General features: G+C 38.6%; 1 protein-coding gene across 1 annotated transcript in view; it reads right to left on the bottom strand.

Annotated features, from left to right (window-relative positions):
• Window positions 1-6217: 6217 nt before the first annotated feature.
• Window positions 6218-22242, bottom strand: part of LOC115046000 (metabotropic glutamate receptor 4-like) — a 155803-nt gene continuing 139778 nt past the window's right edge. Inside the window, exons 8-11 of the mRNA XM_029506043.1 lie at window positions 16804-16940; window positions 14648-15583; window positions 10213-10459; window positions 6218-6789 (exon numbers count right to left, since the gene is read on the bottom strand). Of these exons, the coding sequence (XP_029361903.1) occupies window positions 6740-6789; window positions 10213-10459; window positions 14648-15583; window positions 16804-16940 (1370 nt within the window). The 3' untranslated portion in view covers window positions 6218-6739. The remainder of the gene's footprint in view (window positions 6790-10212; window positions 10460-14647; window positions 15584-16803; window positions 16941-22242) is intronic.

The raw sequence follows: 22242 nt of genomic DNA, 5'->3' as shown, positions 1-22242 counted from the left end.
CAAAATTCAGCTGGGGGAAAATTCAATCTAGACCTTCCACATCCGCGCTTGGTATGTGTCTTCGCCATAATGGGAAAGAAATAAACACCACGGCCGCATTTAATATTTATCTCCTGCGGACCAAATAAAATACTCGCATGCGGGCTAAAGCAAGAGAGTGGAAATATTAAAGTGATATTTCAAACGAGGAAAACCTCCTTTTATTTTCAATGTATATTCCCAAAATGATTTCATGAACAGTACTTATTCATTTGCACAATGGGAATGTCGGTCTGATAATACTACATTAAATGGGGAAATATTCAAAAGATGTGGCGTTTACTCGTTAATTTGTGGGAAATTATATGGAGAGCAGTGCGTCTGCATGAAAAACTGAACAAGAAAATCCACTTCATATTCTCTGCTTACTCTATGAGCAGCATCGACGGTGGATGGCTAGGGTTAAGAGAGGTTTAGCAGCAATTTAGAAGTGCTTGACACTTAATTCTGATTTCATTAGCATCACATTCTTGATAGCAAGAGTTAGGGTTAATATTCAGTATCCAAGTATCACTTAAGAGATATATTTTTCCTGAACTTAAAATAACTTTAAAAGTAACTTTTCTTTTGTTTTATTGTGGTTTTGCATCGGTGGCCACTGTCAGAATGAAACACCATCCCCCACCTTCTTCTCCAAGCAGTGCTACTTTAATCATGAAAACGTTTTTGTCAAAACGAGAACTGAAAAATCGGAGTGAATAAAAACTAGAGAGAAGTGAGTCAATCTGTATTTTTTTTTTTTTTTTTTCGTCAGCCAAGTGAAGGACAGGAGGGGCACTTTATGGCTATTCTCTGCAAAAATGTCTTCACTGCCATTGATACCAAAACTTGTTTGTAAGATATGAGCAGCAGATATAAGCTTTACATTTGATGAAAAAGAAAACAAGAACTGCAACGTGCCACTCACTGGAAAGAAAAAAAAATGCATTTGCAGTTTTTAATACCATTCCAGACTAATAGACGTTCCCAAAGAGTGGAGATCCAAAAAGGTTAAATAATGCATTATATTTAAGCAAAACCTTTTAGATTTAAGTTGACTAAATCTACCACCGATTTTGTCAAATTGAAATATTTATGGTATTTCATTTGCCAGAACTTGATTTAAAGGATTTCTGATGGCTAAAATCTGATTAAAACAAAATGCCATTTTCTTCGACAAATAAAAGTTGCATGGTGAAGTTTAAACTGTCATGAAGTGATTGTACCTTCTTAGTCAAACTCAAGTTCACAAACTATTTCTGAAAAAATGGGCATAAAAAGTGTGTTCAAGAGTGAAAGCTCTTTCTTTTGTGAAGGCAGGGCACATTTCAGGGAAGAGAGAAACAACATATTGCAGCATCTGCATAGATGAGGCTTTTAGCTGTATGTGAACCCTAAAAGTCTTTTGAAACATATGGTAGAGTTGTGAAACTTGGCACACTGGTTGATGATGCCCTGACAACCCTTCTCTCCAAGCTTCATGTCTGTATACCAAACACTGTAGTGTCAAAGTTGGAGACGCAGTCACACTTGGACCTTTTGAACACTGACTGCGGTTTTCAAAAATGAATTGGATTTCTTTTATCACACTAAACTCTGAGACCTTTTGATATCATTTGCCAGATGTGACACTAAAACAACTTTCCTGTGGTCTTCCAGCTCTTTCTCATAGACAATATCCACAAAACCTTTTAATGTTATGTTATTGCGTTTCCTTTAAATAGTCAACTTGGCATAACGTAGACGGCTTACTTGCTGCTTGATTATTCTTGATTTTAATTAACCTTCCCAGCTGGTGTTGGGTCCTACTTATTTATGCTTTACAACTTAGTTTATATTGAAATACAGTATCTTCCTCATTTCTAGAGCCTTAAATTATACACACATTTGATTTTAGTCCTTTAAGTATAATTTTGAAAAAAAAAAAAAATATACAGAATTGTAGTTCACAGTGGAAACTGGAGGTTTTAATGATCACTGATTGGTTCACTGGTTATCTCATATTCAGTGCTGAGGGACAGCTGTCTGACTGTTACTATTGAAGAGAGGGTTTATTTTGGGGTTTGGGTTTCTGGGTAGTGAGGGCACTGTGCTGTATGAAAGATTCTTTCCAGTAGTCTGAGGAAGTTACCAGCAGGGTGGAGAGACTTTATTAGCACATGAAAAATGCGCATTCCCTTTTTGGGCAGTTTTCGATATATCACGGAGAAGGAGGGACGATACAGTTTTGTACATACTGCTGTTTTGCTAATTGTGCCGGGTGATGGCTTTATTTAGCACAATCTAAGGCTAACTATGCTGGAGCAGTGATCACACAGGTGCAATTTCAACCCTGCAATAAATCCACAATAAAGATAGTTTCACTAGCTCTACTTTTCATTTAGAGTGGCTCATAATTCTGTCAGCTTTTATAGAGGGTATGATATTTTTTCAGTTTGTTCAAGGCTTATGCTGTAGGTGTAGCTGACAATATTGATCCAGCATTAAACCCAAGCTCGGCCTGTGGCTTCTGTGATTACTGCTGAAATTCACAATAGCAGAGGATTTTATTCACACCATGTTTGACTTTTATTCATGTTTCATTTTGGCTTCTGCATAGTTGTCAATGTATTCAGTGTGACTGGAGATCACGTTGAAAAATAAGTGGCAGTTCAAAGGGCCTTGGGTTCATTTGATGGCTCTGTTTGTCTTCCCAGACAGCCTGTAGCCAGTAAAAATTACAGAATAAAAAACCTTTTTTTTTTTCTCCCCCATGTGATGGTAAAATTATGTCTGTGCTCTTAGGCTACCCAAACTGGTTCCCTTATGCACATGTTGCAGTGACAGTCCACAGCAACTCCAACTTTTAATGGTTATAGGTTAGTTAAAAGTGAATTTATAATCTTTTAAGGATCAATCCAACCAATGACATAATGACTCTATCAGCTCACCACAGTGGTACATAAAAATCGGGACTGGTCAGCGTACATACAGGGACAAATCCTTGTAGGTCACCACTACTGATTTGGAGAGCATAAAAAACATACAAACAAACAAAATCACATTTTAGCCCCTTAAAAAAAGCCCATCTAAATACTGGTCTGTTGATTAAAGGTGTTGTGAACATTCCAACCTCAGGTTGACACATCACAGTTAGCGAGTACCTTATCTTTGGCAACAGAGGGACCATCAGACTTTACTGGGACAAATCCCAGCAGGTAGTCACATGGTCAAAAAAAAAAAAAAAAAAATCCATAAATGTTTTACCAGACTCGTCTGTCAACCGGTATATAAAAGAGACTAAGCACAGTACCAGGACCCTAATCCCACCTTTCTGGTCTTCCAGGACAGCAGCCCCACCCTTTCAGTGTTTCAGGACTGACAGGTTCATAGCTACCAGGGATGAGTGAGTACGCCACCATTCGTATCTGTTCAACCATCTCAATTATCTGTATCCGTATTCGTATCCCGAAGGTGCGGGTCTGAAACCGAAAGTGGGTGTGGCTTAGCCAAAAGTTGTATTAGCCTGAAATTGATATGGGTTGATCAGAAGTTGCTATATTTATTGTAAATCTCAATATATTTTTTATTTACAGCTTAATTTGTATTACAGATCACGTTTTTACCCCATAACCCCATAAAGTGGGGCAGTTTTGAAATATTTGGGTTGTAAAAGCTATTTTAAAATGACGATGTAGTAGTGTGGATGTAGTCTAAGTTTTTAGCGCTATCAGGTTAAATGATACTGAATTCAGCTGAGTATCCAGCTCAACCCGAGGAGCAGTAGCTACTTTCAATGTCCATTCAAGGTTAACACAATATTTTGCTGACATTTCGTATGTACAAACACAGAGCATGTCTGTACCCTGCCCCAGTCTATGGTTTCAATTTGAAGAACTGAGTCCTATGGATTACTGATGACGATCGAACTGGTTATCTGTCATTATGCAGTATGAAATAATTTAAATATACAAACCGACCTGCTACTGACACAGAGGCAACACCTTTTTACCAAAACAATCTTTTATTAGAAATATCTTGTATAAAAATGAACATGCTCTACACATTTCTATAGATAATTAATAAATATCCAGGCACTGTAATTCTTTTTTTGTCTTCCTTTTTTTTTTTTTTTTTAGTTTTTCAGTACATAAAGCGGACATGATCAATCCATTTTAATAACATACATTAACTTGCCATTTAATTTCAGTCATCACTTACATATTGTATTTTGTAACACAGACAAAGTGTTTTAGAAAAATAAAGGGGGGTGGGGTGGGGATGGGGTTGGGGTTTGTGGCAAAAAGCATTAAAATATCATATTCACAAACACAAACAATCCCACAAACGATACTTTGTCAAATGATGAAAGAACATTTGCAGCAACATCTTCGACCTTTGTTGAAGCTGAGAATCATTGACAAAACCAAAACTGTTAGTTATTTATAATCCTCTGCAGTAGTTTTCCTTCTGGACATTGAACCTTTCTCTTCAAGTGTTTACATGACTTGTTATCGTTTTTGACATGCATCATACAGATTTTCACATTTCTGAGGATAACATTTAATGAGACAAATTTCCAGAATTACTATTCATGACAAATATTTTAGAGACTGGAGACAGAAATGAAGATTGCAAATTGTACATTGATTCCTTTCAATCTCCTTCTAAAAAAAACAAAACAAAAAACAAACAAACAAACAAAAAAAACACAATGAAGAATCCACAGAAACAATGGCAGGGTTGTTTTTTTTTTGTGGATATGAGGCAGAGAATGAAGCACTGGCCCTTATTTATCACGCAGGTACACCATCGCAGGTACACCATCGCAGGTACACCATCCTTCAATTTCATTTATAGATGAAAGACAGTCAACATTGTGAAAATCTGTGAATACATGCTAGACAGGAACCCGGAAACCCAAGCAAAAAGAGGCCCTGGCTGATGATCTTGTCAGTGAACTGTGTACTTGAACATAAGCAGAACAACATTTTGTGTATTCTGTCAGTGTCATCCTTTAGAGTTCCTGACAAATGTATTCACTCAGTGATGTTTGAGAACTGTTTTGCTTCCACCCAACTCAACCCCACTCAAAAATAATAATAATAAAAAAAAAAAAAAAAAAATCTAGAACTTGTTTCCTGCTTATCTTTGCTGTTTTCTGCCATCCAGCTAGGGTGTAGTCATTTTTGGAGGGTTTGCTGAAAACATGTGCCTGTGCTTTCATATTAGAGCTGGGTTCTATAGCATGAGCATGTTCCTTGTATATGTGAGTGAAATGTGTGTGTGTGTGTGTGTGTGTGTGTGTGTGAACAATTGCTCAAAGGTCAGTCGCTCAGAACAGTGAAACGTGAGTAGATCTGAGACTGAACTGGACTGGTTCTAAATTTGTGATAAAGAGGAGCATTTTATTGGAAGAGATCAGTGAGAGTGTTTAGTGGATCGTAAGATATGGTTTTGGTGTTCACAGTGTGCAAAGCTTATTCATATGCATACCCATGATGCACACTGACGTGATGTTTTGTTCCCCTTAGAATGCAAGCGTTTAACCAAGCGCCTTGCCTACTGACAGAGGTTTACTGTCTAGAAACAGAGCAACACAAATTCCAGATAGCTCAGGATATTGTGGAATAATCTCAGATAATCGTTACTATTAAGATCTGCAACACTGAAGTTGTAAAAGAAGTCAAACAAGCATAGCATTTCTACCCCGACCCCCCGCCCCACTGTGCTTTGAGAAGGCTTTAACAAAAACATGATAAATAAGGGCCAATAAATCTGGGGTGTTTGATGTACGTAACAAGTCTCCCAACTCCTCACTGACATTTATGGAGTGTGATGAAAAACTGATTTGGCTCATTTTGTGTTATGAATGACTCTTTATTCAGCATAGGGTATAACCGAGTGGGTAATGGTCCAAAAAAGGATATCGCCGCTGTGAATGACAAATGTTGCATTCCATAGACGTTGACAACACAGCACAGTACATGTGATGCTCCCACAAGCATGCTCTGGGACTGTACACTAGGTTTTGCCAAGACGACGGCGTCATCATCATCGTTTTTATGAAACATTTATTAAAAAATCTGGAATGACCCAATGCCTTATTTTTCAGGTGTTTTCGGATGTGGTTAGTTCATGTAGGAATACTGAATGTACTGTAGTAAGGCATGTACAGTTTGAAGAGTACTGCAGCTTTTAACTCCAATAATACCAGTAACCAAAAATAATTATTATATTCTTTTTCTGTTCCTGCTTGTCCAACTGCCTTGGACTGGAGCAAAAATAGAACATTTTAGAACATTAAAGAATCAGCCTCAAAGAGAGAGAGAGAGAGAGAGAGCTGAAATTGCGTTCTATACAGGACGGAAGGAAAATGTACTGTAGGCTCCAGGTGCTTCACTTAGCCTGCATCTGGACAAGTCACTCCTCAACGCTCACTTGTGTATCAGAAAGGGTGGGAAGAGGAAAAGCAACTGTCCAAATCTCTCTGACATTCAACTCTCTCCACATCTACTTTCTCACACATTTAGGCAGTCAAGCCTTTACCTGATTCTCTTTAAAATAATAATAATTAAAAAAAAGACATCCTTTCTCTTAATGGAATGACAGATTCCCATCTTTCCTCCCCTGTCGTCTTTGCTGTAGCAGCTTTGAAGTCCTCCTGTGTTTTCTTGGTATTCTTCAGGATCAGGCGATTTCTCCTCAGACAGGCTCTTGCTCTGTTTCCACGATTCGTCTCTTAGATGGCATGGTTACTGTAGCTTATGTATGTCTGCTTGGATGCCAGCACTGTGAGGGAAAGCATAGGAGACAGGGTTAAAAGAAGCAACGCGGGAGGTTCAAACATGCGTGAAGCTGTAATCTCACAGAGCAGATGTTGGAATCCAAATTTACGGGGGAAGCTGTATTTATAGCTGACTTCATCAAACAAGTACACATGGAACCAATTATAACAGCAGGATGTCATAATGTGAAAATTAGATTTTATTCTGTTGTTGTATTTCACTGCAATGCAAATGTGCCATTAGTTAAGCAGAACACATCAGAAATGTGACATCAGAAAGAATTTATACTCCAATTATTTCCACCTTCAATTAGTTTGAAAATTGTTTTCAATCTGTATCATAAGGTTAAATCTGTCAGTCACCAACAACAACAAAAAAAAGTTCATCTCAGTTTCTCAGAGTGCAGAATGATTGATTTGTTTTGGCTGAACAGACATAACCTGAGGCTGAGATAGTCAATCTAAAAAAATATCAGAGGACTCAATATCTACAATAATTGATCAATGTGTGCCAATGGGTGACCATAAATAATTTATCTATGGTATAATTGATTCATCCCATGAGTTCTGAAACTAGTTGGACACACACAATATTGGAAAATAAAAAGAAAGCCAATATTAAATGTTGCAAACCCTAACCCTATTTTAACAGTGTTTAACATTCAGCATCACTGGCTGTGACGATGATCTTTACAAGTTAAGAACCTGCCACAGTATTCATGAATTTGAGGAAAGCTGTCCGATTTTTCTAACAGCTCCTTTCATCATTATAAAAAAAAAAAAGAAAAATACCATGTAATCGCTGAACAGATCACAACATTTGTTTGAAATGTAATAGTAACCTTTCAAATGCAAGTCTTGTACTGCATGCAAATACCTGAAACCTATCTGAGCACAAAGCAAAGCATGCAGCAATCAGTGCGTTCATATTTTGATCTGTTCAGTGTATTTTTTTGTAAAATGTTATTAATACAACTTGTGATCTGATTTGACACTTCAAAATGTTGCCATCAAATTTGACATTAGCAGGTAAGATGTTCCATGGAATTTATATCAGCAGCAATAAACACATGAGACAGCTGACCCAGTGACAGACCACAGAGACCAAAACAATTCCAAGCTGCAGGTCAAATGTGACCGTCACACTATACAGTATCAGTGTGTGCGTGCGTGCCATCATGCTTATCTGTGCAGCGTGTCTGCCCGAGTGTCGGGGTGTACCAGTTTACCAGTCATAATTTTTTATTTTTATTTGTTTATTTATTTTTCTTAAATAAAACTGTCCTCAGCGTGCATGCTCAGTGGAGGTAATCACACTACCAATCCGCAAGCATGCCCACAGCCTCGACTGATTGAATATGTCAGAGGGGATGAATCCAATCACAAGACAGCTGAAAGTCAGAATCAGGGCAAAAGTGCTGTCAAGAGAGATGTGTAATAGTAAACATTTCTGTATATTTGTCAGTGCCTCATGGGGGGGGGGGGGGGTATTCTCGGCATTTCATCCAAAGCATCTCTTCCTAGAGAAGCATTGATAAATGGACCTTATTTGAATATTTATGTGCTGCAAGGCCAAGATAAAGAATAGATGGTCCAGAAAGAATTGGAGATGGCAGACCCATCTGTCTTTTCCTGTTCACTCTTATTGTTGTTGTTGTCTCATTACCACATATTCTTTCTTTTGTCAACCGGGAAACAAATTGCAGGGGACACATAGCTATTGCTTGTCTCCTGCACTCAGGCAGAGTGGTGTCATCTTCCAACATTAACAGGCTTTACCGTGCTGATTGGCCATTTTACAGAAACACACACCAATATTGTCTATCCAACTTGATGTCTGTTGGTCATGGGGGAAATTTGTGAGGGTGTGATTACTGTCTTGTGTCATTCAAGGAGCTGCATCTTAGCCAGGGGGCAGTAAGGATGCTTTGTGTGTAGTTTTAGCAGGCATGAGTGGGTGTTGTGGTGACCGTCAGCAGAAATTAACTGTAAAAACAAACAAACAAAAAAAACAAAACAAAAACAAACGTGATTAATACTGAAAGGGACACAATCATTATCTCATCTGGTTACCTGAGAGTCTAAAGTCCCTCACAGGGCTCCCCACCCTCAACACAGTCTGACACATAAGCACAAAGAGCACATGTTAGACGCACAGTTCAAAATATAAATGGGCTCTTCAACAAGATAAGATATAACAACTTCAGTCTCAGGTTAAAAAAAAAGAAAAAGGCATAGATCCAAGTGTGGGCACAGATATTTTTATTCCTAATACATATCTTTCTGTATGCTTGATACTGTCAGAGTACAAAATCAAGAGCTTGAGTAATCGGAACATGTGGGGCTGCTTGATTGGATTTTAGACTGCCACCACACAGGGACCGCCTACACTTTATCTGGGTGATTGAAATATCTTTTTTTCCAACACTGAGGTACCCGTCTCTTCTGTCCCTTTCAAAATCAGAACAGTCTGAGCACCCTGTCACACCTCCTGATTTATAAATCCAATGTGTTCAGAGTTACTGAGAATTTAACAATTTTTCTCTCATTTTCATGTATTTAAAGTGCTGGAAAGTTTCTTCCTGCCCCCCCCCTCCGTGTTTGAAATAAAAGTATCAATACATTACTGAATCTTACCTAATCTAAGAGTGATATACTGTGTGTGTATTTATATGTATGTATTTAGCTAGTTTGGCCTTCTGCTTAAATAAAAAATCATAAGAATTATAAGGAACAGGCAAGTTACCAATCATTTGTTCCCATCGATCACACAATTTTTCTTTTTTATGTCATCAGCTCCTGTTCATATTATCAGTCCTTGTAGGAAATTGCAATCACAAGATTGCAAAAGTTTGAAATGCATTATGAAAATGCAAAAACAATGTGACAGCATCAAATATTATAGAAGCAATCAATCTAAATTCTTTGGGCACTTTGTCTCAAATATGAGCTATTTGTTTTTTTTTTGTTTTTTTTATTGGCTGTTGGCAAACAACAAATTGGTTCATTACCATCACCAACTGGTACAAAGTGTTGATCAAATTCTCTAATACTCAGACTATACTATAATTGTGAGGGGGAGAAGAGCTTAAATTCTCACAGTCAAATATGATCTTTGAGAAAACCACCCGGAAAATGAAATGGACTGCAACAATCACAAGAAAAACTGGATAGCACCCGAATTTCCTTTTGATTTATTTTATGCTAGCTGTTTTCCAAAACTGCTGAAGTCCAAAATATTACCATCAATTATGCTCCTGTCTAGAATGAGTTAATTATTTTCACACTTAAGATGTATTCTATAACTGCTCCATTTTTACACAGAAACGGCTCACTGCATCAACATAAATAGCTCCTGTATCACCTCCCCCCCCCCCCCCCGCCCACTTGTCCTGTCACTTTATTGAACCATCAGGTGTGATACCAACCTTGTGTTTCGAGACTTTCGCAGAGTTCAGACTTGGCTTCTCCATTGGGCCTCAGGCCACCTTTGGGGTTGAACTTGTTGGACATGGTGGCTGCAGTGACCACAGCCTTCAGGCTGCGCTTGCGCTTCGGTACGTTCTGCTCTGGATGGAAGAGAACCACGTACACTTTAGGCATGTAGAGCATTCCCAGAGAGACGGACGCGCTGAGGCTCACAGAGATGGTCAGGGTTGTGGTTTGGATATACATCTATATTATGGAAGAGAGAGCAGAGACAACACAGAGTAATTTATTGAGGCTGATGGGCAGCAATGTTGTAGTTTTAAGATCTTGGATTCAGCTGAGCTCATGTAACAACAGTTATGGCTGCACAGTTTGAATTTAGTCTTTCAAAACAGACACTTTTCTAATAAAGCTAGAGAGATAATGTTTCTACAGCATGTGATGGACAAAGCCTCAAAAAGATTCCTCCAAGTTGGAAGGACACTATCAGTCATGTGTAAATGGTCTGTTTTCATATAAACAACAGAAAGCCTCGAGTCTGTGCAGCACCCAGTATCCCATAAATATGTAACACTGTGCTATCGTGTGCATTTAGATATTTTTACCATGAGGCTTTTGAAAAAGTCAGCAGCATGTAGTGATGTTTACAGATGGACACGCTTGTCTGCAGCTAGTTTTAACTTGTTGTAACTCCCCCATCAAAGACGCACAAGTCATCCACAAAGCACGTGCAAATATCTAAAAACTGCCGCCGATCTCTCTGTTTGACAAACATGAGACTTCATCAGCAGGACATGGCCATGCCAATAACAATGTCAGACCCAACTGAGTTTGTAGAGACAACAGTCTGCCGTAGCTACAAGTTTCCAAAATAACTCCAAGAAAAGATTATATCAGATCATCATGACAGGGGCCCGTCCTGAGATGGAAGGAGCAAGATTACTGGACTAATTGGTCCAGTTTATTTTTAGCTTTAACTGGTCAACCCTTGCTTGTCCTGATGTCATGTCACTGAAAACAGCATAGGGATTGTATATACTCTGAAGCCAGTGACAGATGCAACTCACAGCTGGGTAGCAGCTACATTGCTACAGGCAACAACAATGGAGCAGAGAGACACATTCTACAGCATATTAAAAGTTCTTGCCAGTCATTTTTTTTCATTTATGATAATCATCCTGGTGCTCATACAGTCTCTCTTTGATTTGTTTATGTATTGATTCAGCAGAGAGGCTCTAACCCTCTAGCATTTGGACTCTATTTGATATTGACCCATGAAAATGAAATTTGCATATTACTTGAAGATACAAAAACCAAATGCATAAAATGATGTTGGGTTTCCTTAAATTTAAAGTTGCAGTTTCATGGACAAGCAATTTAAACTTATCAAAACAATCAGACTTGTTTCACACATCACACTGTTCAAAATATTTAAAAGAAAAGAGAGGAGAGGAGAACAACAGATTACGCTTATTAGGTGAAAATTGCTGCTCTGAAACTTATGAACACGAAGCAAAGAGCATACAGCGAGAATGCAGCTGGCAGACATCCTTCAAAGAGATCTGCCTAAGGTTTTGTCTGACATGACATTCACATACACCACAAATGACTGAGTCGTTTGGCATGGGAATAGCCCATAGGGTTTTCATCTGTGTTTGTGCCAGCACATCAACAGTTATAGATGTTTAATGTGAGGGTGGGCATTTCTGCTTTTTCTATGTGTACTTACAACATTCATCTCCACATCAAGATGCACTTCTTTTTTCTTTTTTCCTTAACAAACCTTTTCAGCACCAAGTTTAAGTTTTTGCCAGTCAGTGTCTTTCTCACAATATAGCTGTTTAATATTTCAAATGACACATGTTTTAGCAGGGCTTTTGTGTGACTTCACTTCATTTAAGTGGTTTTCTCCAGGTAAGACATCAGTTCAAGTGAGAATTCAAAACTAGACCAAAAGAGATTAATACCATGACTTGCCGTAAAGTAAATATGATATCTTCTGATGCAGTAAAAAACAATAACCATCAATATGCTTTGCACAAATTAAGCCCCTAAAGCCACAATGGCTACGAGAAAAGCAGTCAGTGTAAGATGGAAGTGATGGGACATCGTATTCTATCAAACTCCAAGCAGCACACAAGTGTTCCCCAGTGATAGAGGGGGAGTGTTGTAATCTCCTGAGAAGATTACATGTGGCCTAGGGTGAGTTCGGAACAATATTGCTACCCCTCAGGAGTACAGAGTGGAGTCACTCTTTGAGGGGAGCCAAGACCCTTGTCTACTTCCATTGGCCCTAGTGACATAAATTTTCTCTGACACACCAATATGATTGCCAATCTGCTCCATCTGCACAGCGAGGGAACAGGGCTGAGGACAGAAAGCTCAGTGGGCGAAACCATTATGAAGTTTCTTCGAAGCGGGTTTGCTCCCTTTTGTCATTAGGTATCAAATCTCGTGTCCAGACAGCTGCCAGACCTGTCCTTACCTGCATAGTGAAAGGAATATAAACAGGAAACACAACTCTGGTGGTTTTTAGAATAGCAAACCAGCTGACATGTGACTATAGCAGATTTTTCTTTTTTTTTTTTTTTGGCATGCCATAGCAGCAAATGCAAGGATGTAATTATATATCTAAAAAAACAAAACAAAACAAACTTGACTGCATTCCATCCAGGGAGCTAGAGATTTGTCATTTTAAATGAAATTTTTGTCACTTGTGCTTTCCCTGCCATGATGATAGGCTTGTAAATTGTAACTTGATCTGGCTCGAAACATGTAGTGACACACTTTAAACTTCCAGGTCACAGTAAATTATGCATTCAATTATTGATAAATTTGGTATTGAATAATGAGTATTGCATAAAATGTACGCATTTCATGGATCATTGCATACAACATTAGTTTAATTAATATTTCATGAATATTTAATGGAATATCTAAGACTGCCCTTGGTGGGCAGGATAAGTTCTGTCATGGGAAATAAAAGTAGATTTACTTTTCAAAAACAACAAAGTTATGGCCTCAATCAATCCTGATGATTTAGTTTAGATTTTGTGGTGTTTTACAATGTGGCAGTCCAAAATTTCGCAATTTACATTTACCTGGGGTCTAGCAGATAGTGATTTACTATAGTATTATTAGTTATAATAATATAAGCAGTTTTTGAACTGCCTACATGCAAGTTTGACTTAATTGAATCGTGTGTGATTTTAAAATTGATCCATGACAGCATGATAGCTCAAAACACTTGTAAATTGCACAAACACAAAGGCCAAAACTTAGGTCCTCTGTGTTTTGTGCTCCATTGCTGAAAAGTTGTGAAGAAGTCTGGTTAGTTAGTTGGTTGTTTGGAAAAATAATGATGTCCAACCACAGCACAGTGGCGTAGTGGTTAGTGTAGTCACCCCACAATCAGAAGGTTGTGGGTTCAGTTCCTGGCCTGGGTTTGCATGTTCTCCCCATGCCTGCGTGAGTGTCCTCCCACCGTCCAAAGACATGCATGTCTAGGTTAACTGGTGACTATAAAACTGATGAGTGGTTTTTTGTCTCTGTGTGTTGGCCCTGTGATGGACTGGCAACCTGTCCAGGGTGGCTGGACTGGCTCCAGCACCCCCATAAAATGGAAAAAGTGGTAGAAGATGGATGATGCCAAAACATTTGTGTAGACAACTGGATAATGTTTTTAATTTTACAGATTTTCAGCAAAACATGTTTTTTGTCCAGTGACAAATGAAAGACATTTCCCAATTCTTTACCTCGCTTACTGTAGTAACCCAGAATATTCTTGTTGCTCTAAAAGGCTTTCAGGTTTGTTATTTTGCAGTTCAATACTTCTCCCATATGATGTGCAGACGCTTCTGTTTATCCACTGCGCTTTTTCAAATATACATCTACATTGAGAATGCTCCATATTAGCACTGTTAGAAGATATTTGTGATTAACTATCAACTCAATTCTGAGCCATTCTGAGAGCATGAATGTGCAGTGATTGACAACAGCTCAGTGAAGCTGAATCACACAGAACATGCATTGAAACACAATTAAAGAAAAGCTATCCAATCTTGAGGTGAGTTATTTATCCTCCAAGTTGACTGAAGTCTTGATCCCCGCAGTGCACTAAGCCCATCATCTCATGATGAAGAGTAGTAGCGTCTACAAAGAGGCAGGTTTGAAACAAAAACAATGAGTGGCCACACTTATGAGGCGCACGGGAAATATAAAAGAACTCCAAAAGAACTCCAAATGGAGGACTGACTTACAACATGCACACGTGAATGTAACTGACGCGCTGCCATTGTTGCCGTGTAAATAAAGTGCTGCTGCTAAGCTGGGGGCCTTGGCTTCTGTGCATAAATGTAACACAGTAAAATGAGAGTGGGGAAAAGTTTGATGGTTATTTTTAGCATTCTCCCCCATTTCAAATTGAATATTTACCTTTTCTGCTGACTGTGAGGTCCCAAAGAAGATGGGAATGAAGGCAAGCCAAACGATACAGGTGGTGTACATGGTGAATCCGATGGGCTTGGCCTCATTGAACGTCTCGGGAACCCCTCTGGTCTTGATGGCATAGACTGTGCAGGTGACCATGAGCAGCATGCTATAACCCAGCAGGCAGATCAGGGACAGGTCTGATATATCACATTTCAGAACACCACGGGCTATTTTAGGATTAGCTGTACGTTGGTCCTCATAGTCAATGATGGCTTGTGACGGGTCAACGCCAAACCAGATGCACACTCCGAGGAGCTGCATTGATATCAAGCTGAATGTGATGACCAACTGGGATGCCGGGGAGATGAATCGAGGGGCGCTGACTGACATTTTGCCCTGTTCAAAAATCCTGTAGATCCGATTTGTCTTGGTAAGCAGCGCAGCATAGCTTATGCTCATACCCAGGCCCAGGAAAATCCTCCTCAGTGAGCATATAACCACATTAGGAGTGGAGATCATGAGGAAAGTCGTAGCATAGCACAGGAAGATGCCCGTCAAAAGCACGTAGCTCAGTTCTCGACCTGATGCTTTCACAATGGGTGTGTCATTGTAGCGTATGAAGGTGATGACCACAAACAGCGTGGCCATGATGCCCAGAACAGCAATGAGAACGGGGATGACTGCCCAGGGGGAGCTCCACTCCAGCTTGACAATGGGGATGGGAACGCAGCCAGTGTGGTTCTCATTAGGCCGCAAATCAAAGCGGCACATCTTGCAGGTGTAAGTGTCTGCCTGATACTGGTAGCCATCGCAGTTCTCGCAGTGCCAACAACACGGGATTCCCTTCACGGTTTTCTTGCGCTGCCCGGGACGACACGGTTGGCTGCAGATAGAAGAAGGGACTTCTTGCGTTCCACCAGGCCACTGCATCTCATTGATCTAGAGGGAAATAAATGAGTCTATTAGTTTATCCCACTTCAGCATATTAACACTGTTTCACTCATACATGCACATTTACCCTGAAACCCAAACAAGGTACAGTAAATACTGTACTCAGTTGCAATGATTAAACTAACCTTCAGAAGACATTATAGCAGTAACACAGTTTGCCACATAACATTTCACTATTTACATGTTGAATAAGAAGTTACAAAATGTGAGAACATCAATGGGAGCAACAATTTTATTTTGGGTTTTTTTGCTTTTTTCTGAAGGTCACTGCCGTTCAGGTGAGGCTAATGAATCAATCTCTGTTCAGCATTAACTTAGGACCTTCTGTCTGCCATAAACTAATACCCTGCCTATGGTATGAATGTTAACAAAATAAGAACGCCTAGGGGTTCATGTGTAAATTATGCAAAACAGCAAAGAATTATGCACACATATGGTCCCTTGCAAAGTTTGGAATGAAAAACAAAGCACTTTTGATGTAAACATGTTCGACAATGCAGATTCTATGCTTAGCCTCCGTGTGCTAAAGAAGACGCTGGTGAGTCTGGATCAATTAATCATGAAAAATGATTGTGAATGAAAAAATAAAGTCAATGCAGAAGGATGCAATTGTCTTTGGACTTCATGTAGATCTACTCAGGAGCGTAACCATCAGTGTACTACACTATTGCTATAAAACACTTGTTAGCCTATATGTTTATAGATTTTAAAGCCAACCAGAAATAGGGTGATCTATTATTAACATTATTCTGTAGGCTGTTGCCATATAAAACCCAATGTAAGCAAGACGCACTCTGCATAATCTTTGATAACGGTAAGTTATGAGATGGTGAATATTCGAAGCTGTGCTCCGTGCGGCAATATTAAAGTTGCCGTAAATGTCACGGATAATGGTTACAAGTTCAGAGGCTGCTCTGGCACAGTTTGAGGAAAATAAAGTGCATCATAATAGGTTTATTTCTTTGCAGCTTCTTCTTAATAATTGTGACAAACATTCCTCCTCCAATTCCTCCACAGGTCCAATGGTCAGAAAAAAAGCAAGAGAATATTATTTTAATGTTTTTGCTTATGGCAAGACAAATTAATTGTTGTGATGTTAAATCAGCGTGACTTGTGATCAGGGTCTCAAGTGGATACTTGGGGATTATTAGAAAATTCAAACATACCACTTTCCAGATGTATTTAAATACTATTCAATATATTCATACGTCTAAGTGGAGCTGGTCTGTCCAGTCGCCGATGATCTTGTACTCCATGGTGTTGTTTGTGATCTGGTATTGATAGATTTCGTAGCGACCAGGAGCGTCCCCATTTACGTTGAAAACCACTGGTGTACCAGCTATTCCTGAGGATGAAAAAGGACAGAGGCTAAAAGTTGCTGTTATTATTCTAAAGGGCAGATTTGAACTGAACACAATAAAAAGTTGAGCTCTCTTTTTCACAATGTCTTCGTATGAAACAAGACTGCAAGAGAACTTCAAGCTAATGCCACTGTGGTGTTAATGATGGGAGCAAAATAGATGTTGACAGCCATGTTTTCCTGGACCTTTGAGGAGGGCCAGGCCTGATGTCTGTTCATGTTCCCATATCATTTCACACTCCTTCATTCTGCTTATTGCCCCCATTGCTTGTTATCCGCGAGGTCCCCACTCAGCAGAGTGCTAACGAATGACAGCACTGATTTTGATTACCACTTTGAGGTCTCTCTCATCCCTCTGCTTCCCGGTTCTGTCTGTTTCCGAGCCAACCTACAAACCAGTTTCACAACTTATTATAAAATTGTTGTGTGTGTGTGTGTGTGAATGAATGAGCAGAGCTTCGCAGATTTAGTGATGAGCTCACCCCTGAGTGTCTCTGAGGAAAGGATCATTAGTAATGTTGCTATCCTGTTCTGAAGCATGTTAAAATGGGGGCATGGAAAGTGAGGGGTGGATTTTAAAATTGAAAGTTAACTTCCATTTGAATTAGGTTTTGGATTGCCCATGCAATTGTGCAATTGATTCTTTACATTTTTCTGCAACAGAAAGCCTCATATCCAGACACTTGGTTCAGGATTTGACACTCTTGCGTTTCAGGAGGAAGAGTTTTTATATTCCACCAATATTGACCCGACCCTCCTCTGTCATGAGAATAAAAAAAATCATTTGTGAAATGTTTTGTTCTCTTTAGTAGATCACAGTATTGATTGTTAATTGCTCTTTGAACCTTGGGGATGCGATTGGAAACCTGCATGTCAGAGCTTAGTGTTACGTTTTCCCCTCTGAATATTGATGTGTCAGGAGTATGATTAAAGCCCCCAGGATTTTGTTGCAACCCAATAGTCCTGCTGCATTGTCTAGCAGGTATGTCTAAGACAACAGCAGGCACTTGTGCAATTATTACAATTTTTCTTGCTCACCTCAGCAATCTAGGGAATCGAGTGGGATGTATTTTCCTACTAATTTGATTCCCTTAATCGATTACTTTCACCTCTCAACTTGCAGAAAGGCATTGCAGTTTTCATGCATAGGCAGCAAATATTAACAAACTGCTTGTTTAATAACCAGCTCCAATTTTTCAGGAAATACTGCTGATGAATGTAAGCCATGTAATATAGAAAAAAAGTCATGTGCTGAAATGGTCACAGTAACATTTATCTGTTTATTCTAAATTCAAGTGTGTGTGCAAGATTCCATGTTAACTCTGTGAGATGTAGATGAACCACACTGTACTCCATGTAGGCCCTGTTGTTATTAATAACAGGCAATTTTGAAATGAAATTAAAAATAAACAAACACGATTGACAATCTTTTTTTTTTTTTTTTTTTTTGAGAGCGTCGCAGGACTAATTAGCTGCATGGTGCTCACTCTAAATTCTGAACCTACTCATGTGTTACTTTTAAAGCAATTTTAAAAACTGAATTCAAGACCCTATAACATTCTCAACAAAACAGTAATTTTTCAGATCTCATGGATGCAGTCATACAAGACCAACACTTCCACATCCTTCCACTTCATAAAAAACATTAGCCAGGATATATAACGCATTTACAAATGTTGAATAAAAACTGATCAACATAAGTTACAGATAGCACAATTTCAAAAGTGTGGAGGCGACTTCAGGAAACTCTGTGTCTTTGAGGGCATTTGCCAAAAATCAAGGACCATGATTGAAATAGTAATAATAATAATAATAATAATAATAATAATAATAATAAAAACATATTCCCATGCTTTCCTGAATTTATTTAACATTCAGAGATGTCACGCATGATACTTTATTTCTGCACTAAATAGAGGCTATGCCTTACATGGTTATTAGTCAGTCAATTGGGCAGCCAGTGGTGGGGTTGATTTATCTTTTCCCTCTTTCTTTATGACATTGACTTCAGGAAATTTTAGCCTTTCAAAGTGTTTTGTATCCTCCTAATTGGTTGCTTAATGTTTCTTTTTCTGACAGCCCTTAAATAATATGAGTATCAAGTCTTTGATTTGACAGCCAGTGGTGGGGTTGATTTATCTTTTCCCTCTTTCTTTATGACATTGACTTCAGGAAATTTTAGCCTTTCAAAGTGTTTTGTATCCTCCTAATTGGTTGCTTAATGTTTCTTTTTCTGACAGCCCTTAAATAATATGAGTATCAAGTCTTTGATTTGACATCCTTTAATAATTTACATATTTCTGAGTCTTTTATTTTTATTTAAAAAATAATTACTGTCATATTTGTCATCCTCGTAGCAGACCTCATGAGAAGATGCAGATTTAAATCCAGATGTTAAAGCCCGCCTTTAATCTCAATAAATTCAACACTGCTTCAGACTCAGCTTTACATCTAGCAGGGTTAACTCATAAAACAAAATGCACACAGGAAAACCACCACATTAAGAACCATTGAGTGTGTTTTATTCCTGAATATGACCAGATGCAGTTTTACATTCAGCATCACATGGATTACAATCTTAATACAATACGTCGATAAGAAGCATCTTCATCTATAATATCTGTTGTGCTTGGGTTTCCTCTTTCCTTTAGTCAGCATGGATGACTACGGGCAATTCCCAGAATACGCTGGGATCATGTAGAGTTTTCTGCCATTTTCCTACGAACCTTTTAAAATCTCCATCCCTTTGAGTGGAGAGACTCTTAAAAGCAAGGTAGTATTCCGGTAATGTGCAACATTGATTTTCTAGCCATCTCATTGTGGCCCCAATGGCTTCGGTGCTGACAAGACTTCCAGTAAAATAACACCATGAATAAAGGAGTGCATAAAGAATTTAAATGTAGTTCTATATAAAAAAATAAAAACAAAAAACCAAACCTGTTGCGCACTAATTCAGATTAAAGCTTTACCCTGTTTCTGGGAGAATGGAGTCATCTTGTAAACAAGTATGACTTCAAAATTCAACTCCAAACAATTTCTTTCTCTTTTCTTTTTTTTGTAATCTTCCGCAAATGAGGGCTGACCTGCTTACATAATAATACGCACCCTCAGGAACAGGTAAACAATGCTTTGACTTTGAAGATAAGGCCTAGAGTAAAATACTGCAGAGGAAATGCAGTTTCATTATCCATTAGGCATGAAAAGTAACTGCTCTAAAGTGTCAAGTTTACCTTTATTATCCTGATCAATAAAGGTTACGTTGCCTACAGGACAAAAAAGCATGTTTATCCATACCGTACTTGTTTTTTCAGGACTTCTCATCTCTTAGAAATACCCTTTCAATATTTAAGGAGCTTTCTTTCCCTCTTCCTTTTTCATGGTTGCCAACAAAGTTGATCCCTGCCAATGCCAACCCCCCTGTCACCCTGTGGAAGCTGTTACCATGTGGCTTCCAATAAAGTCCTCCAAACTAAGTGTAAAAATATATTTGTTTATATCTTCCAAAATGGCACATACAAGTTTTCCTCATTTGGTTCACACAGGGTGAACCAAATTGCTCCTGGATTCATTGTTGTTGTTAGATATTCAGTTGCTTGCTGTGATGCAAAACTTAGCTGCCTTCATATTTTCTATATCTTTGAGGCAACTACTGCTTTGTGTGTGTGTGTGTGTGTGTATGTGTGTGTGTGTCTGTGTGTGTGTCTGTGTCTGTGTGTGTGTGTGTGTGTGTGTGTGTGTGTGTGTAAGTATATATATGTATATATAGTATTCACCCAACTATAGGTTGAAGTATTACCGTATTACTATTTTTGAACACAAGATCACTTTCTGGTCGAGGTGGTTAAAAATAAAGACTGCAATAATAGCTGTTTTTGGTGAAACAGAAGTGAACAGCAGTCTCTTATGTTTTAGTTGCACACTTCATTAACCCATCCATCCATCCAACCTCCTCAACAAGGTTTTGGTCTTATGCCACAAGGTCTATTATTCACACGGCCCTCAGAGGGTCTAGACTAGTACAAAAGCATTTGTACTTTGAGCCAATTCCGAAAAGATGTGATGTGTCCTGAGAGAGCAAGGGCTTTATATTCTAATAAGCTCCTTAATTTCCCCGACAGTGACCAGGAGAGGCTGAAATTTAAATTTATACTGGTTTTCTGTTATTTGTAGTCATTGAACACTTTGACTGACGTCCTTTGGAGAGGGTTGCAAATTAAAGCGGCCTCAGCAACCTTTTTCTTGTTTGTTTCCAAAAGTTCCCTTTTTGTTTTTTTATTTTATTTTATTTTATTTTTTTATTTATTGGGAATGATTCATGCCAATTACCTACTGTGGCATGACTGCCTCACAACCATGGACTCCTCTGAGTAATTATCATACAAATATAAGTGCCTATTACTGTACAATTATCTCTGGAGGTGGAGCAGGTGTGTGAGGCTGCTCTTTGTTGCATTCTGCTTGATTGCATGAATGCCCTGACCCTTTACCCCCTCTGACGTACAATTATCTCAAGCTATAACTGTTGATGCTGACCTAAGTTGGACTTCACTCTGCACACATTTCATTACGTACTCTCAAGTCGCCAGGTAAAATTTGTGTACACACCACTTTCATGGCCTGCACATCTTTATGTGATAGATGATTTGATACGCATCTAAATACACAGGCTATGATACGATTCAAAAACGATATAAATTTAATACAGAACGATTTGATACAATTCAATACAGCGTAAGAATTACAATGAATCGATTCTACTGTTAACATTTGTTGATGTAGGCATTAATTTTACTTTATAAAATAAAGAAACCAGTTCTATAAAAGTGACATTCTTACAGTTTTTTCAAATATGTAAAAGACCACATATCCCCAGGCATTGTTGCTTTATAGCACTGGCAAAAATAAAATTAAAAAAGAACAACAAAATCACGTCAATATATTTATTTTTAGACATGGACCAATAAGGCATTTGCTGAATGGACATCATTTTGTTGGAGGTAGGAAAAAATAGTAACAGTGCAACATTTCAGGATCAACATTTCAATGTAAACATGTTACAAACTGAAAACTGTAAGCAGCAGTTGTTAACGTTACCGTTGTCGATTTTCCGTCATGGTAATACTAGCTACGGAGCATGCGAAAGAGTCGTTTTGCGGGCAGCCACGGCTCTTGCATTGTTTTAGAGACGCAAACCATACTGTCAAGCCCGATTGCTAGTCTCGCAATACCTGACCCATGACTCTACAATCGATTCATCTATGGATTCATGGCTGATTTGTATCGATTC

This window comes from Echeneis naucrates, chromosome 7 (genome assembly GCF_900963305.1).
Source record: "Echeneis naucrates chromosome 7, fEcheNa1.1, whole genome shotgun sequence".
In the NCBI taxonomy this organism is placed as follows: Eukaryota; Metazoa; Chordata; class Actinopteri; order Carangiformes; family Echeneidae; genus Echeneis; species Echeneis naucrates.
The sequence above is the reverse complement of the archived record's forward strand: the minus strand, read 5'-3'. Positions and strand labels throughout refer to the sequence as shown.